A 12,295-nucleotide genomic window follows, 5' to 3' on the forward strand; every position below is an offset into this window, starting at 1 on the left:
GTGGGAGGGGTCCAGCTCTCCGAGGCCCTGTCCCCGGAGCAACGCCAAGACTGCCAAACGCTCCTGAGGCGGTTCGCCTCCCTGTTCTCCCTCACCCCCGGAGTCACCCCCTGGTGCCTTCACAATGTGGACACCGGGGACAGCCCTCCTATTCGACACCGGGCGTACCGCGTACCAGACCGGGTGCGCGCCTGCATCCAGACCGAGGTGTCCAAAATGCTGACCCTGGGAGTGATCGAACCCTCAGACAGCCCCTGGGCGAGCCCAGTCGTCCTGGTTCCCAAGGCGGCCGCCCCGGGCGTTGGCCCTGAGCTCCGGTTCTGCGTGGACTATCGGGGGCTGAATGCAGTTACCAGGACCGACGCTCATCCCATCCCCCGGGCAGACGAGCTAATTGACCGGATGGGGGCCGCCCGCTACCTGAGCATCTTCGACCTAACAGCGGGCTACTGGCAGATCGGCCTCACCCCTAGGGCCCAAGAACGATCCGCCTTCTCTACCCCGGACGGGCACTACCACTTTAAAGTAATGCCCTTCGGCATGAAAAACGCCCCGGCAACGTTCCAACGGCTGGTAAACCAGGTACTGGCGGGCCTGGAAGACTTCAGCGCCGCCTACCTGGACGACATTGCTGTGTACAGCCACCAGTGGACCGACCACCTCCGCCACGTGCGGGAGGTTCTGCACGCCCTCCAGCAAGCCGGGCTCACCATCAAGGCCAGCAAGTGCCAGGTTGGCCAAGGGTCCGTGACCTACCTGGGACACCAAGTGGGAAGCGGGCTGGTGGCCCCTCTCCAACTCAAGATTGCTGCCATCCAGACCTGGCAACCCCCTACGACCCAAACGGAGGTCCGGGCCTTCCTGGGGCTCACCGGATACTACCGGCGGTTCGTGAAGGACTATGGCAGCATCGTGGGGCCCCTCACCGAGCTCACCTCCAAGAAGGGCCCCAAAACCGTCAACTGGACCCCGGACTGCCAATCGGCCTTCGAGAAACTAAAGGCCGCCATGTGCACGGCCCCCGTGCTCCAGGCTCCCGACTACAGCCGGGAATTCATTGTGCAGACGGACGCCTCCGATCATGGTGTGGGGGCCGTCCTCTCCCAACTCAACACCGAAGGGGTCGACCAACCAGTGGCCTTCATCAGCAGGCGCCTACTGCCCCGAGAACAACGCTGGAGCACCATTGAGAGGGAGGCCTTCGCCGTAGTCTGGGCACTCAAAAAGCTCCGGCCATACCTCTTCGGCACCCACTTCCGGGTGCAAACAGACCACCGACCCCTGCAATGGCTGATGCAAATGCGGGGGGAGAACCCGAAGCTGTTGCGCTGGTCCATCTCCCTGCAGGGGATGGACTTCACGGTGGAACATCGTCCGGGCCAGGACCACGCCAACACCGATGGCCTGTCACGCTTTTTCCGCCTCAGCGAGGAAAGTCCCCAGGAAGATGGCTGACTCTCCCCGCCTTCAGCTGGGGGGGACGCATGTTGGACAGGCCGCATGGTCGGGCTGTCCCCCCTCCCCGCAATGGGACCTGGACCCTGGCTCTCCCTGCATCCCCAGCCAGATTCCCCGACGACCACCCGAAGTACACTGCAATCCCTCCACCACAAGACACCAGCCCCGGACCCAGCTGGCCCGGGTCACCATCCACACCACGGCCTCGGCCCAGCCGCCATCTTGGGGCACTGCAGCACGAGGCCGCGTGGCCTCAACTCGACCCTAACCCTGGGCCCGGCCGGCCCCGACATCGAGGCACCAACCTCCCCCCAGGAGGCAGAGTGACCACTTGGCGAGTCAATGGGAGAAGGAATCGTCAACGGCTCTCCTCCGCCAGGTGTCGATCACCCCCGGCCGCCCTGGGCGCTGGCTCCACCCCCCTGCTGGGTGTCTGGACTTCCTCATCCCGGACCTCCTGGCCCCCAGGCGCGAGGGTCCGGACATCAAAGGGGACCAGACCTATAACTGGGGCAGGGCCAGACCAGGAAGGCAGTTGTATCCTGGAGTCGAGAGACCCGAGAAGAACTCATCCGTGACTGGCCTGCTGGCGCTGCCGCGGCCCTCTGCCTCGTGAAACCATCGTCTTGGCCTGCTGGCACTGCCGCGGCCCTCTGCCTCGTGAAACCATCGTCTTGGCCTGCTGGCACTGCCGCGGCCCTCTGCCTCGTGAAACCATCGTCTTGGCCTGCTGGCGCTGCCGCGGCCCTCTGCCTCGTGAAACCATCGTCTTGGCCTGCTGGCGCTGCCGCGGCCCTCTGCCTCGTGAAACCATCGTCTTGGCCTGCTGGCGCTGCCGCGGCCCTCTGCCTCGTGAAACCATCATCTTGGCCTGCTGGCGCTGCCGCGGCCCAACTCGCAGACTCTCCAGCTCGAGGATTGTGAGCTTGCCTCTTACCACCACCTGTACCGACCCGGTACCAAGACTGTCCCGCTACCCCCTTTCCCTACAGAGACTAGAAGTGAGAGGACCCCCGGGTCCGAGCTATCCTGTATCGCTGATATCCTTGCCTTACGAACCTTATATAAAGTATTGAACTCGACCTGGTGTGGTGCCTATTTGTGGGGAGGGAGGTAACTTGTCTGTACGATCGCCGGAGACGGTCCCCCTCGGGGATCTCTCCCTCAGCATCCGGCTGACCCTCAGGGTCCCCGTCTAACAATTTCCTAACAGTATGGTAAGGTAAACTGTAGTTGTTTGTTCAACTCCAACAGGACCACTGATGATTATTAACAAAGGCAACTTCAAACTTTTGGTACTAGCCAAGAGAGTTGTCATCAGAGACACTTCTTACACATGGAATGTTTGGTTGATGGAAGCAGGTCAAGAGCAACTCTCTTGGAACTAATAGGATTTACCACATATCATTAATTCCCACTCAATTCTTTTAGAGCCAAAGTGGGGCCCACATTTTGGGTTTATGTGAGATCCTTGAAGATATGTTTGGCTCTAAAATAATTGAGTGGAGATGAATGATATGTGGTAAATCCTATTAGTTCCAAGAGATTTCTTCTTTAGCTGTACTTTCTGTACCCTATTTCTTGGTTAGCGGGGTCACTCCCTTTTTCTACACACACCATCTAACACATACAATACTACATTTCCAGAGGGGCTAATTTTGTGTTGGAGTCTCTTCCCCTCACAGTCAAGTCAGTTGTTCCTCCCTCAGTGCCTGCTCCTATGTGTGAAAGGAAGTGGGAATTCTAGCCTTGTTCACCTTCGTCTGAGACCACCCCATTCCCCCAATGTCTTTGGTCTTAAAGTGCACCCTAGCAAAGAAACATGACATTGCTAACCATGTGGGTTGAGAACAATGTTGTGAAATTATTTGCATGAGGTGTGTGTATATGGCTTCAATCTGCATCACATCTTAGAGAGAAGAACCTAGTTTTCTCCCTAAATGGGGATTCATCCACCATTTCAGGTAGAGAAGTCTTTTACCCTGGCAGCCTCTGTTTAAAATGAGCTAGTAAGAATAAAAGCTGCAGGGCGTGGCTAAGGCGCCAAGGAAGATGACCGTAGGTCCGGAGAGCTCCGTTGCGACATGAGGCAACGGGAGCTCCGCCAGACACTTCTCCTGCTTTTGGATCACCGGACAACCCTAAACATAAAGCGGAACTCGGCGGGTGTTCTTTCATGTGCTTCTCGGCTGGAACGATGCCGCGCATACCGGTATTTTCCTCTCTTGTGTGAATGGCGGTTCGCGTCTGATAGCGGCCGCCATTTTAATGCATTCTTTTCGCGTTTTTGCCTTTTTTCTTCAAGAAGCTGTTGTTTCTCCTCGTTTCTTGGACCTCTTATTGCTGTGTGTGTGGATTAACCTTTTTTAGACTTCAATGTGTTTTGGTGGCATTTTTCATCGACGGTGAGCCCTGATTGACTAGCTTTATGAAGCATCTCCTCAGGATGAGTCCACCATTTTAGTTGTCCTCTCAGCTTTACCTCTTGGTTAAAATGTATGTCTGCAAGTGGCAGTGTGATCCTTTCCTGGCACCATTTACAGTCTATTTTCATTTTTGCCTACTATTATTGAAGAACTAATCACTTTTGTGCTGCATTTCCTGTCACTTCATAGACTTTTCCTACAGGTGATTTTTTGTCGCACCTGTTTCACTTCTCAATGGCGACATCACGCTCCACTCGTAATATTGCTCCTCAGCAACGCACTGTTCCTGGTGTATCCTTAGAAGACGTCAATCCTTTCAGTGTTTTACAGGACTCATTGGACGATTGAACATCCGATAACAGTGCTCTTTAAGGTTATTCTACTTCTATTTCTCGCCCTTCTTCAAAGCAGTCTCCTAAATCTGTTTCCTCATCTACAACATCTAGTTCTGGAAAGAGGGTCAAAGCCAATCCTCCTTCTCCGACCAATATGTCAACGACTATATCAATGAAGCTTATACTGGAGGAGATTCGGGCTCTCAAACCTTATATGTCAGAGACTAATTCCCGTCTCCAGAGTCTTGAGGATAAATGGTCTCACACACAGCCGAGGGTTGAGGTTCTTGAGGGTTCATCTCAGCCAGTCATTGACCAGGTTCCTACATTGCGCAAGGAGGTCACTTCTCTCAAACAGCAAGTTGAAAATTTGGAAAATCGGAACAGACGTAATAATCTACGTATTTACGGCCTTGCCGGAAATCTTGAAGGATCAAATCCAACCGCTTTTTTCCAATCTTTCCTTGTCACTCTTCTTGACCTTCAAGCGCTTCCTCCCTTAAACATCCAACGAGGACATCTTCTGGGTCCTGCATCTCGCCCATCAGCTTCTACTTCTTTTGCAAAACCCAGAGGCGTAATTCTTTACTTTCTGGAGTATACAGACCTTCTTCGAGTACTTCAAGCAGCCAAGCAGAAAAAGAAGATTTCTCATAATGGCTCTACTCTTTACTTTGCTCAAGACTATGCTAAGGCTACAGCGGATCTGCGTAAGAAATTTTTGGACATGAGACTAGCTTTACGGGCTTTGAATGCCCGCTACGGTTTGTTTCCTCCCTGCCTCTTTAAGGTCACCTACAATAACAAGACGACAACCTATGAGGATCCTGCTCTTCTACAACGTTTCCTGGATTCCTGTAATGCCGATTCTATGGACATACGTCATGCTTAATTAACGCCTGTTCTACTGTGTATTTTTGCATTGGCTTGTCATGATGTTTCATTCCATCCTGATTTTTGATGTTTCATACAAGGTGTTATGTTTTTGTCTGAAGTTTATTTGACCTCCGTCTTTCTTTTTATACTTTTTTAGATGCTGGTCTTGTGGTCCCTCAGATGTCTTCACTCATTCTTCAAGTTCTGCCTGGTGGTTCTTTTCCCCTTGCCGCGTTTCCGTGGAGTCCCTGATCCGTTGTGCTTCCTTCCTTATATAGTTCCTCCATCCCCAGTTCTCTTGTTTTTCTACGGTATGTCTTTTTGTCATTAACTTTTGTTTTAATTTTTCCCTCCTTTTATCTCCTTTCTCTATTTTTTCTCCATCTCTTCCTCAGCTCTCCTCTTTTCTTTATCCGTGCTTATTCTTCTTTTATCTTTCTCTGGTACTTTTGGATTCCATGGTCCTCTTCTGCACCTTCATTTTGTATTTTTTGTATCTAGATCATATGTTTTCTTTCCTTATATTTTTCCTTTTTCTATACCATTATAATTTTTCATATTTCTCTGTTCTTTATATATCTCATCCATGTTTTATCTTTCTTGTGTTCTCTTTCATATCCTTCAATATTTTTGATACTTTGCTCGCATTTTTTCCAATCATTATTCATTGTTAGTTTTATAGTGACTGTAATTCACATTTTATTTACTGCTTAGAGTTTTGAAAGTCAATTAATGTAATTTCTTGGAATGTTAAGGGTTTGGGCTCTCCTATCAAGAGACAGCGTGTTCTTTCCCATTTAGCACATTTGAAAGGAGACATAGTATTACTATTGGAGATTCATATCAAAGATGTTGAGATTGCCAAGCTACGTCGTAATTGGGTGGGTCATGTCTTTGCATCTCCTTGGTCGGGAAAACGTAATGGTATCGCTATTCTTTGCCAGTTTGAATGTTCAACTTCTCAAGCAGGATAACGACGTGGAGGGCAGATGGGTTGTTGTGTCGTTGTTAGTTAACAAAATTCCATTAACTGTTTTTAATGTATATGCACCTACTATACAAGATAAACTGTTTTGGCCTCAAATCTTTTCTTCTACAATGCAATTCACAGATGATTATTTTATTTTAGGTGGGGACTGTAATTTGGTTATGGACCCTTTCCTAGACCGAAAATGTAATTCCAGATACTCTCCCTCCTCAATGCATACTCAATTCACTTCTACTTTATCTCAAAGATCCTTAGTTGATTCATGGAGACTTTGTAATCCTACCTTACAAGAATACTCTTACTTTTCCCCTGTCCATTCCTCTCAATCCCGTATAGATTATTTGTTTATTTCCAAAGCCTTGACTCAACACATTACATCTTCGGATATAGGGTCCATCTTAATATCGGATCATGCTCCAATCTCTCTTCACCTTGATTTACTTCCCCCTAGTAAAGGTACCAAGAGTTGGAGGTTCAATAATTCCCTTCTTGTAGACAATTCTTTTTCCACTGCTCTTAACTTTGCCTCCGTCTTTTTTACAGAAAATTAATCACCCCACACATCACCTCAATTGATTTGGGACACTTTTAAAGCTGCTTCTAGAGACTTCATTATTTCCTATGTTGCAAAAAAGCGACATTTAGCCACTAGTTCCTTGTCCATGCTCACATCTCAAATTAAACAATTGGAACATTTATATTATTCAACTAAATCACAATCTGATCTCAATAACCTTATCGCTGCAAAACTTTCTTTCAATAAAGTATCTACTGATTCTGCCAATCTAATTTCACTTAAGTCTAGTGCCATTAGTCTTCACAAAACAAAGCTGGTAATATGCTCGCTAATTATCTCAAAGTTAGGAAGGAGCGAATGGAGATTGATTCGATTGTTTCCTCTTCCAACACTATCCTTCATAAAGATGAAGATATTTTAACGGAATTTACTAAGTTTTATCAAACTCTTTACACTCCGGAGTCTCCTCCTTTGTCTTCTGACATTGATCGTTACTTGTCTTCCATTCCCTCTCCCCTTGTATCTGATGTAGATTTTTCCTCTTTAGATAAAGATATTGATTCTACGGACATTTTGGAGGCTATTTGTGTTCTTAAAAAAGGTAAAGCACCTGGCCCGGATGGCTTTTCCATTGAATTTTATCAACATTTTCCCAATTTCCTTGTTCCTAAACTTCATCAGTTATTCTCCTTCTTTATAGCTTCTCAGAATTCTGAGGGTTCTTTTCAGGAGGCTTTGATTTGTCTTCTTCCCATGGATAACAAAGATCATACTCTATGTAAGAATTACAGGCCTATCTCTTTAATTGATCTGGACTATAAGATCTTTGCAAAAATTCTAGCTTTACGTTTGGATAAAATTCTGCCCCAACTGATTGGTAGAGAACAATGTGGTTTTATCAAAGGACGTCATCTTTCGGATAACACTAGACTTTTCTTCAATGTCCTTAGTAAGTCTCAAACTTCTGCCCATTCCTTAGCTGCTATCGCACTAGATGCAGAAAAGGCATTTGATAGAGTTAATTGGTCTTTCCTATTGTCCTCTCTTAAATGGTTTGGTTTTGGTTCACGATTTCGGTCTTATATCTCCTTATTATATTCTTTTCCTAGATCTTTTATTTTTGCAAATGGTCTCGTATCTTCTTCCATCCCCTTATTTCGAGGGGTTCTTCAAGGGTGGCCTCTTTCACCCCTTCTATTCATTCTTGCTTTAGAACCATTCTTGACAAAAATTAGGATGAATAATGATATCACTGGCTTCTCTTATGGTGAGAGGCAGGTAAAGCTTCCTGCCTACGCTGATGATATTCTCCTTTTCATTTCTAATCCTCAGACTTCTGTTCCTGCTTTTCTTTCGGAAGTTTCTAACTTTGCAGTTGTATCAGGTTATAAACTGAATGTTGATAAATGTGAAATTCTTCCCCACAATAAATTCTGTTTTCATGCTGATTTTTTAATTTCCTCTTTTCATCGGAGCCCTTCCAAAATCAAATATTTAGGTCTCTGGTTCACCTCCTCAGTTAAAGATACCGTTGCTCTTAATATTAAACATCTACAAACTACTTTAATAGATTCTACGACAAGGTGGCATCCTTTATTCCTTTCTTGGTGGGGTAGGCTGGACTCCATCAAAATGATGCTAGTTCCCATAATTTTATTTTTCCTTTCTAATCTTCCTGTTAATATTCCAAAATCATGTTATAAAAATATTTATTCTATTTTATCTCGTTTTTTATGGCAAAATAAAAAAGCCAGAATGTCTTTTTCCAAACTTAAACGCCCCAAACTCTTGGGAGGAGTCAATATTCCGGATTTTTCTTCCTATCACACTTCCTTTTTTCTCTCTCATTCGGTTTCTCTTTTGTCAGATTTAGTCTCAGACGATACCTCCACTCCAATATGGGTTGACATTGAATCCTCCTTTTTTCAACCCTTCTCCTTTAAAGAATTTGTTTTATTGTCTCGTGCTCCGCAGACGATGTCTTCACCTATTCTCAAAAATTCCAGGAAACTTTTTCTTCCCCTGTTTCTGGATAAACTTGATGATCGTACTCGATTTTTACAATTTCCCATTTGGTATAATCCTCTTATTAAAATCAAAAATAGAACTTTTTTCTGGAAAGATTGGCATGCTTATGGCCTTGTTTGGGTGCATCTACTCCTTCTTGAGGGTACATGTCTTTCCTTTTCTACCCTTCAATCTCGTTTTTCTCCTCCCCCTTCTTTTCTTCCCAATTATGTTTTGTTAAGTGCCGCAGTTCAGACAAGCTATGATTCTCTTTCATTATCAATTACCCAGAATCCTTCTTCTCCTCTCACTTTGCCCTTTTTATTATCTACTTCCTCAGCTTCACAAATTTATAAAAAGTTACATGAATCCCCTCTTGATAGAGAGAAGTCAAAAGTGGAGCGCGATTGGGAGCTTGATTTGGGAGAATCTTTTTCTGTTTCTTTATGGCATGATATTTGGAATAAAGTAAGAAGGTCTTCTAGAGCAGCTAATACTACTCAAACTTTATTTTTTATTTATAATCGACTTCTCATCACCCTAGACTGCACACCAAAGATTCCTCGATCCCTTCGTCTTGTTGGTCCTGCTCGGAATCAAAGGCAGACCTTAAACACATGCTTTTCTTTTGCCCTGTGGTTCATATTTTTTGGTCTAAAGTATGGCAACAAATTAACACTATCTTTCTCTCTCAATTCCCCTTTTCTCTTACACACATTTTTCTAGGTAGTCTTTCTGATATATGGTCCCCCTCCCACTTTAATACCTCTATCATTGACCTTCTCCTAGCAGTGGCATTTCAGCAGATTACCAGATCTTGGAAAGATACATCACTCATTTCTTTCCAGGCTTGGTGGTATGCTGTTTGTTTTAATCATAGACTAGACAGAGCATATGTTTATCCTGTTGCACTTGCTATTAAGCGCGATTTATTATGGTTACCCATTACTAATTTTTTTAACTCATCAGCTCAATCCGCCAGGTTACATTCCCCTCGTATTGAGGAAATTCCCAAACCCCCTTGATATGTTTATTGCTTAAAGTTGTTTCTTGCTTAAAATGGTTTCTTGTACATGTTGATTTATCTTTAATCTAATGTACTATTCTATGGAAAATTTGCATGTGTCTACTACTGTTACACTTTTACTATGAATATTATACTTTACCTGCTGAGTCCCTTTCCTTTCTTTTCTCCCTTCCTTTGTTGTTTCTTTCTTTCTTTCTTTCTCCCTTTTCTCTCTTTCTTTCTTTTCTCCTCTTTCTCTTTTATAGTCTCTACATTTTATAATTGCAATGTACTCTAAATTTCACATTGTATCTTATTTATTTATTGCAATTTGCTATTCTGTTTAATAAAGTTCTTCTTTAAACTTAAAAGAATAAAAGCTGCAAAAGAAAACATAACGGAGGACATGACAGGAGCATTATGGACATTTCTGAAAGGACCAATAATTCTAAGTGTTGATATCAGAACCCTTCCAATTAACCAGGCACCCAACTGCTCCAATACCATTGATGGCTCCCTGTTTACAAATAAAAATTAACCAAAGACATACACCATCTCATAGCCACCACCCTTATCAACTACCTCGTCTGTCAACCTATGTTAACCATTGGTTAATTGCTGTTTCAAAAATGGAGCTTTCTCGAAATAGCGATCATAAATGTAGGTACTGCAATCTGGGGATTGCTAATGGTGAGGAGTCTATGTCAGAGAAATAAGAACATGTTTTTGAAAAGCAAACAAAGTTCCTTTAATTTGGTGGAGTTGGTGTGCTCACTCTTAAAAAACTTGGCACATGGAAGGTTAGCTCATGTTATGGTCTAAAGGATCTGGTATATTTACAGAAGGCTGGTGCCCAACCAATCTAAACGGAGTATGATCTCCATATGATCCAGGATTGAACACTCTTACTGTGATACTAGCTAATAACTATGGTTCTAGAGATAAAGAGATAATCTTGCAGCTAGCTAATTGTTTTACCTTGGATATCGCATTCACATTCATTCATTTTGATCAGTGGTTCTTTAGCTTATGTGTGCTCCTTATCACAACCAGGACAGACTACAGCATAGCTCCCTTTTACCCAGAAGACTAGCATCAACAAGAGGCACCACTGTTGTACACGTTCAACCTAGAATCACCTTTGCAGCGGAACATCTTAAAATGTATTATATTCCAATCAAACCAATACAATGATGGTAATCTTCAGACGAATTTTATGTTCATTATGAGTCTCAGCCTTTAATATAACTATCTGTTGCTCTGCTTTCAGGATTTGTACACCATGACTTCGAACTAGGGGCTTAGAAGTTAAAGAAAGGTTGACATAAATTCAGTTCACTTCAAATTAACTGAAATCTTTGTAGAAATGTGTACAAAATTCCCAAGGTTGCCGTTTACTGTTTGTGTGAAATAAAGGTGGGTGAAAGAGGTAAAGGGGCTATATGAAACAAGAGGAATAACGGCAAATCACGGAACTAACATATAGAGACATTTTGGGCAGGCCCTACACCCTCCCCCCCTAACTCCCTGCAACCATTAGATAAAGCAGTTCTTACTTACTTGGAGGCAGACTTGATGACATCAGTGAGAACATCTCTGACCCTGCAGAACATAGAAGAAATGGTAAAATACATTAGGTGCAATTTACGTATGGTGTTGTGTTATCTTGTATGCTAGGTGGTCCAAGAATTCTTTGCATCTGTAGAACATTCAGAAGATTTTACTAGGAAACTGGTATAAGAAAAAGGCTGTATCTGGCTATAAGGCATATAGGATACATTTTAGCTCTACTTCTGAAGACAGCAACAACTCTTGCCATGATGATGCAACTCTTGCCTTGATAGTGGATTCTTCAGAGACTATTTTACAGGTAATGAAAATCAAAGAGTGCTGTGTGTGTCCTTCACTCACACAAAGTAGTTCTAGAAATCTATTTTCACAACAAGTTTATCTAGCAACATAGTTGCAGAAAGAAATAGAACCAGAAGCAAGACCATACCCAATAATCAATCACATGGTGTTAACCTAAGGTGTTCACATTCAGGTCCTTACAAAAGAATGTATGTACGTATAAATGATTTATATAAGGCCCAAAGACACATGGCCTCCTACAGTGCTTGAAAAGAATTTTGCCAAATTGGCAGAATTGTGCCTCACCCAGTCCACAGTTTCAAGTTGTATACAACTCTACTGTGCTGCGCTGACAAATGTCAGCCTTGCCCTTTAGGATGAGCTGGGGGTCATCAGGGTATTGGTGATATAAAAATCAAGACACCTTTAGAAGTTCACAGGGATTCAATGTTCAGCTTAATTAGAACAGGTGCTAATATAGAGCCTCATGGGTCTCATTGCGGAGGAGGGACAGGCTTGGAAAACGTGGTACTCATTTAAATCTGCTGCAAATGGTTAGTGATGTAGGAGTCAAACCAATTCAACAACATATAAACATACAAAAACCCAAGGAAGTTTCAGTTATTGGCAATGGTATGTAGAACAGCTGTTTCAGAGCTGACACCAGCAATAAAACCCGCTTGAAGGTCTTCTGGAAGGTTATTATCACTGACAAACTGTTTTAGTTGTTTATTATCACAACTTTTGGAAACGTGTGTGATGTAGGAGAGGCAGGAAACTGGATGGAGGTCATAAAGTTTATTTTAGGATAGGATAGATATGTCCTAATTC

General features: G+C 44.1%; 1 protein-coding gene across 1 annotated transcript in view; it reads right to left on the reverse strand.

The window, feature by feature from the left end:
- FOCAD (focadhesin) overlaps positions 1–12,295 on the reverse strand; it is a 1,210,644-nt gene that overhangs the window by 398,011 nt on the left and 800,338 nt on the right. Inside the window, exon 26 of the mRNA XM_078675948.1 lies at positions 11,174–11,215. Within this exon, the coding sequence (XP_078532074.1) occupies positions 11,174–11,215 (42 nt within the window). The remainder of the gene's footprint in view (positions 1–11,173; positions 11,216–12,295) is intronic.

This window comes from Lissotriton helveticus, chromosome 2_1, assembly GCF_964261635.1.
Source record: "Lissotriton helveticus chromosome 2_1, aLisHel1.1, whole genome shotgun sequence".
NCBI lineage: Eukaryota > Metazoa > Chordata > Amphibia > Caudata > Salamandridae > Lissotriton > Lissotriton helveticus.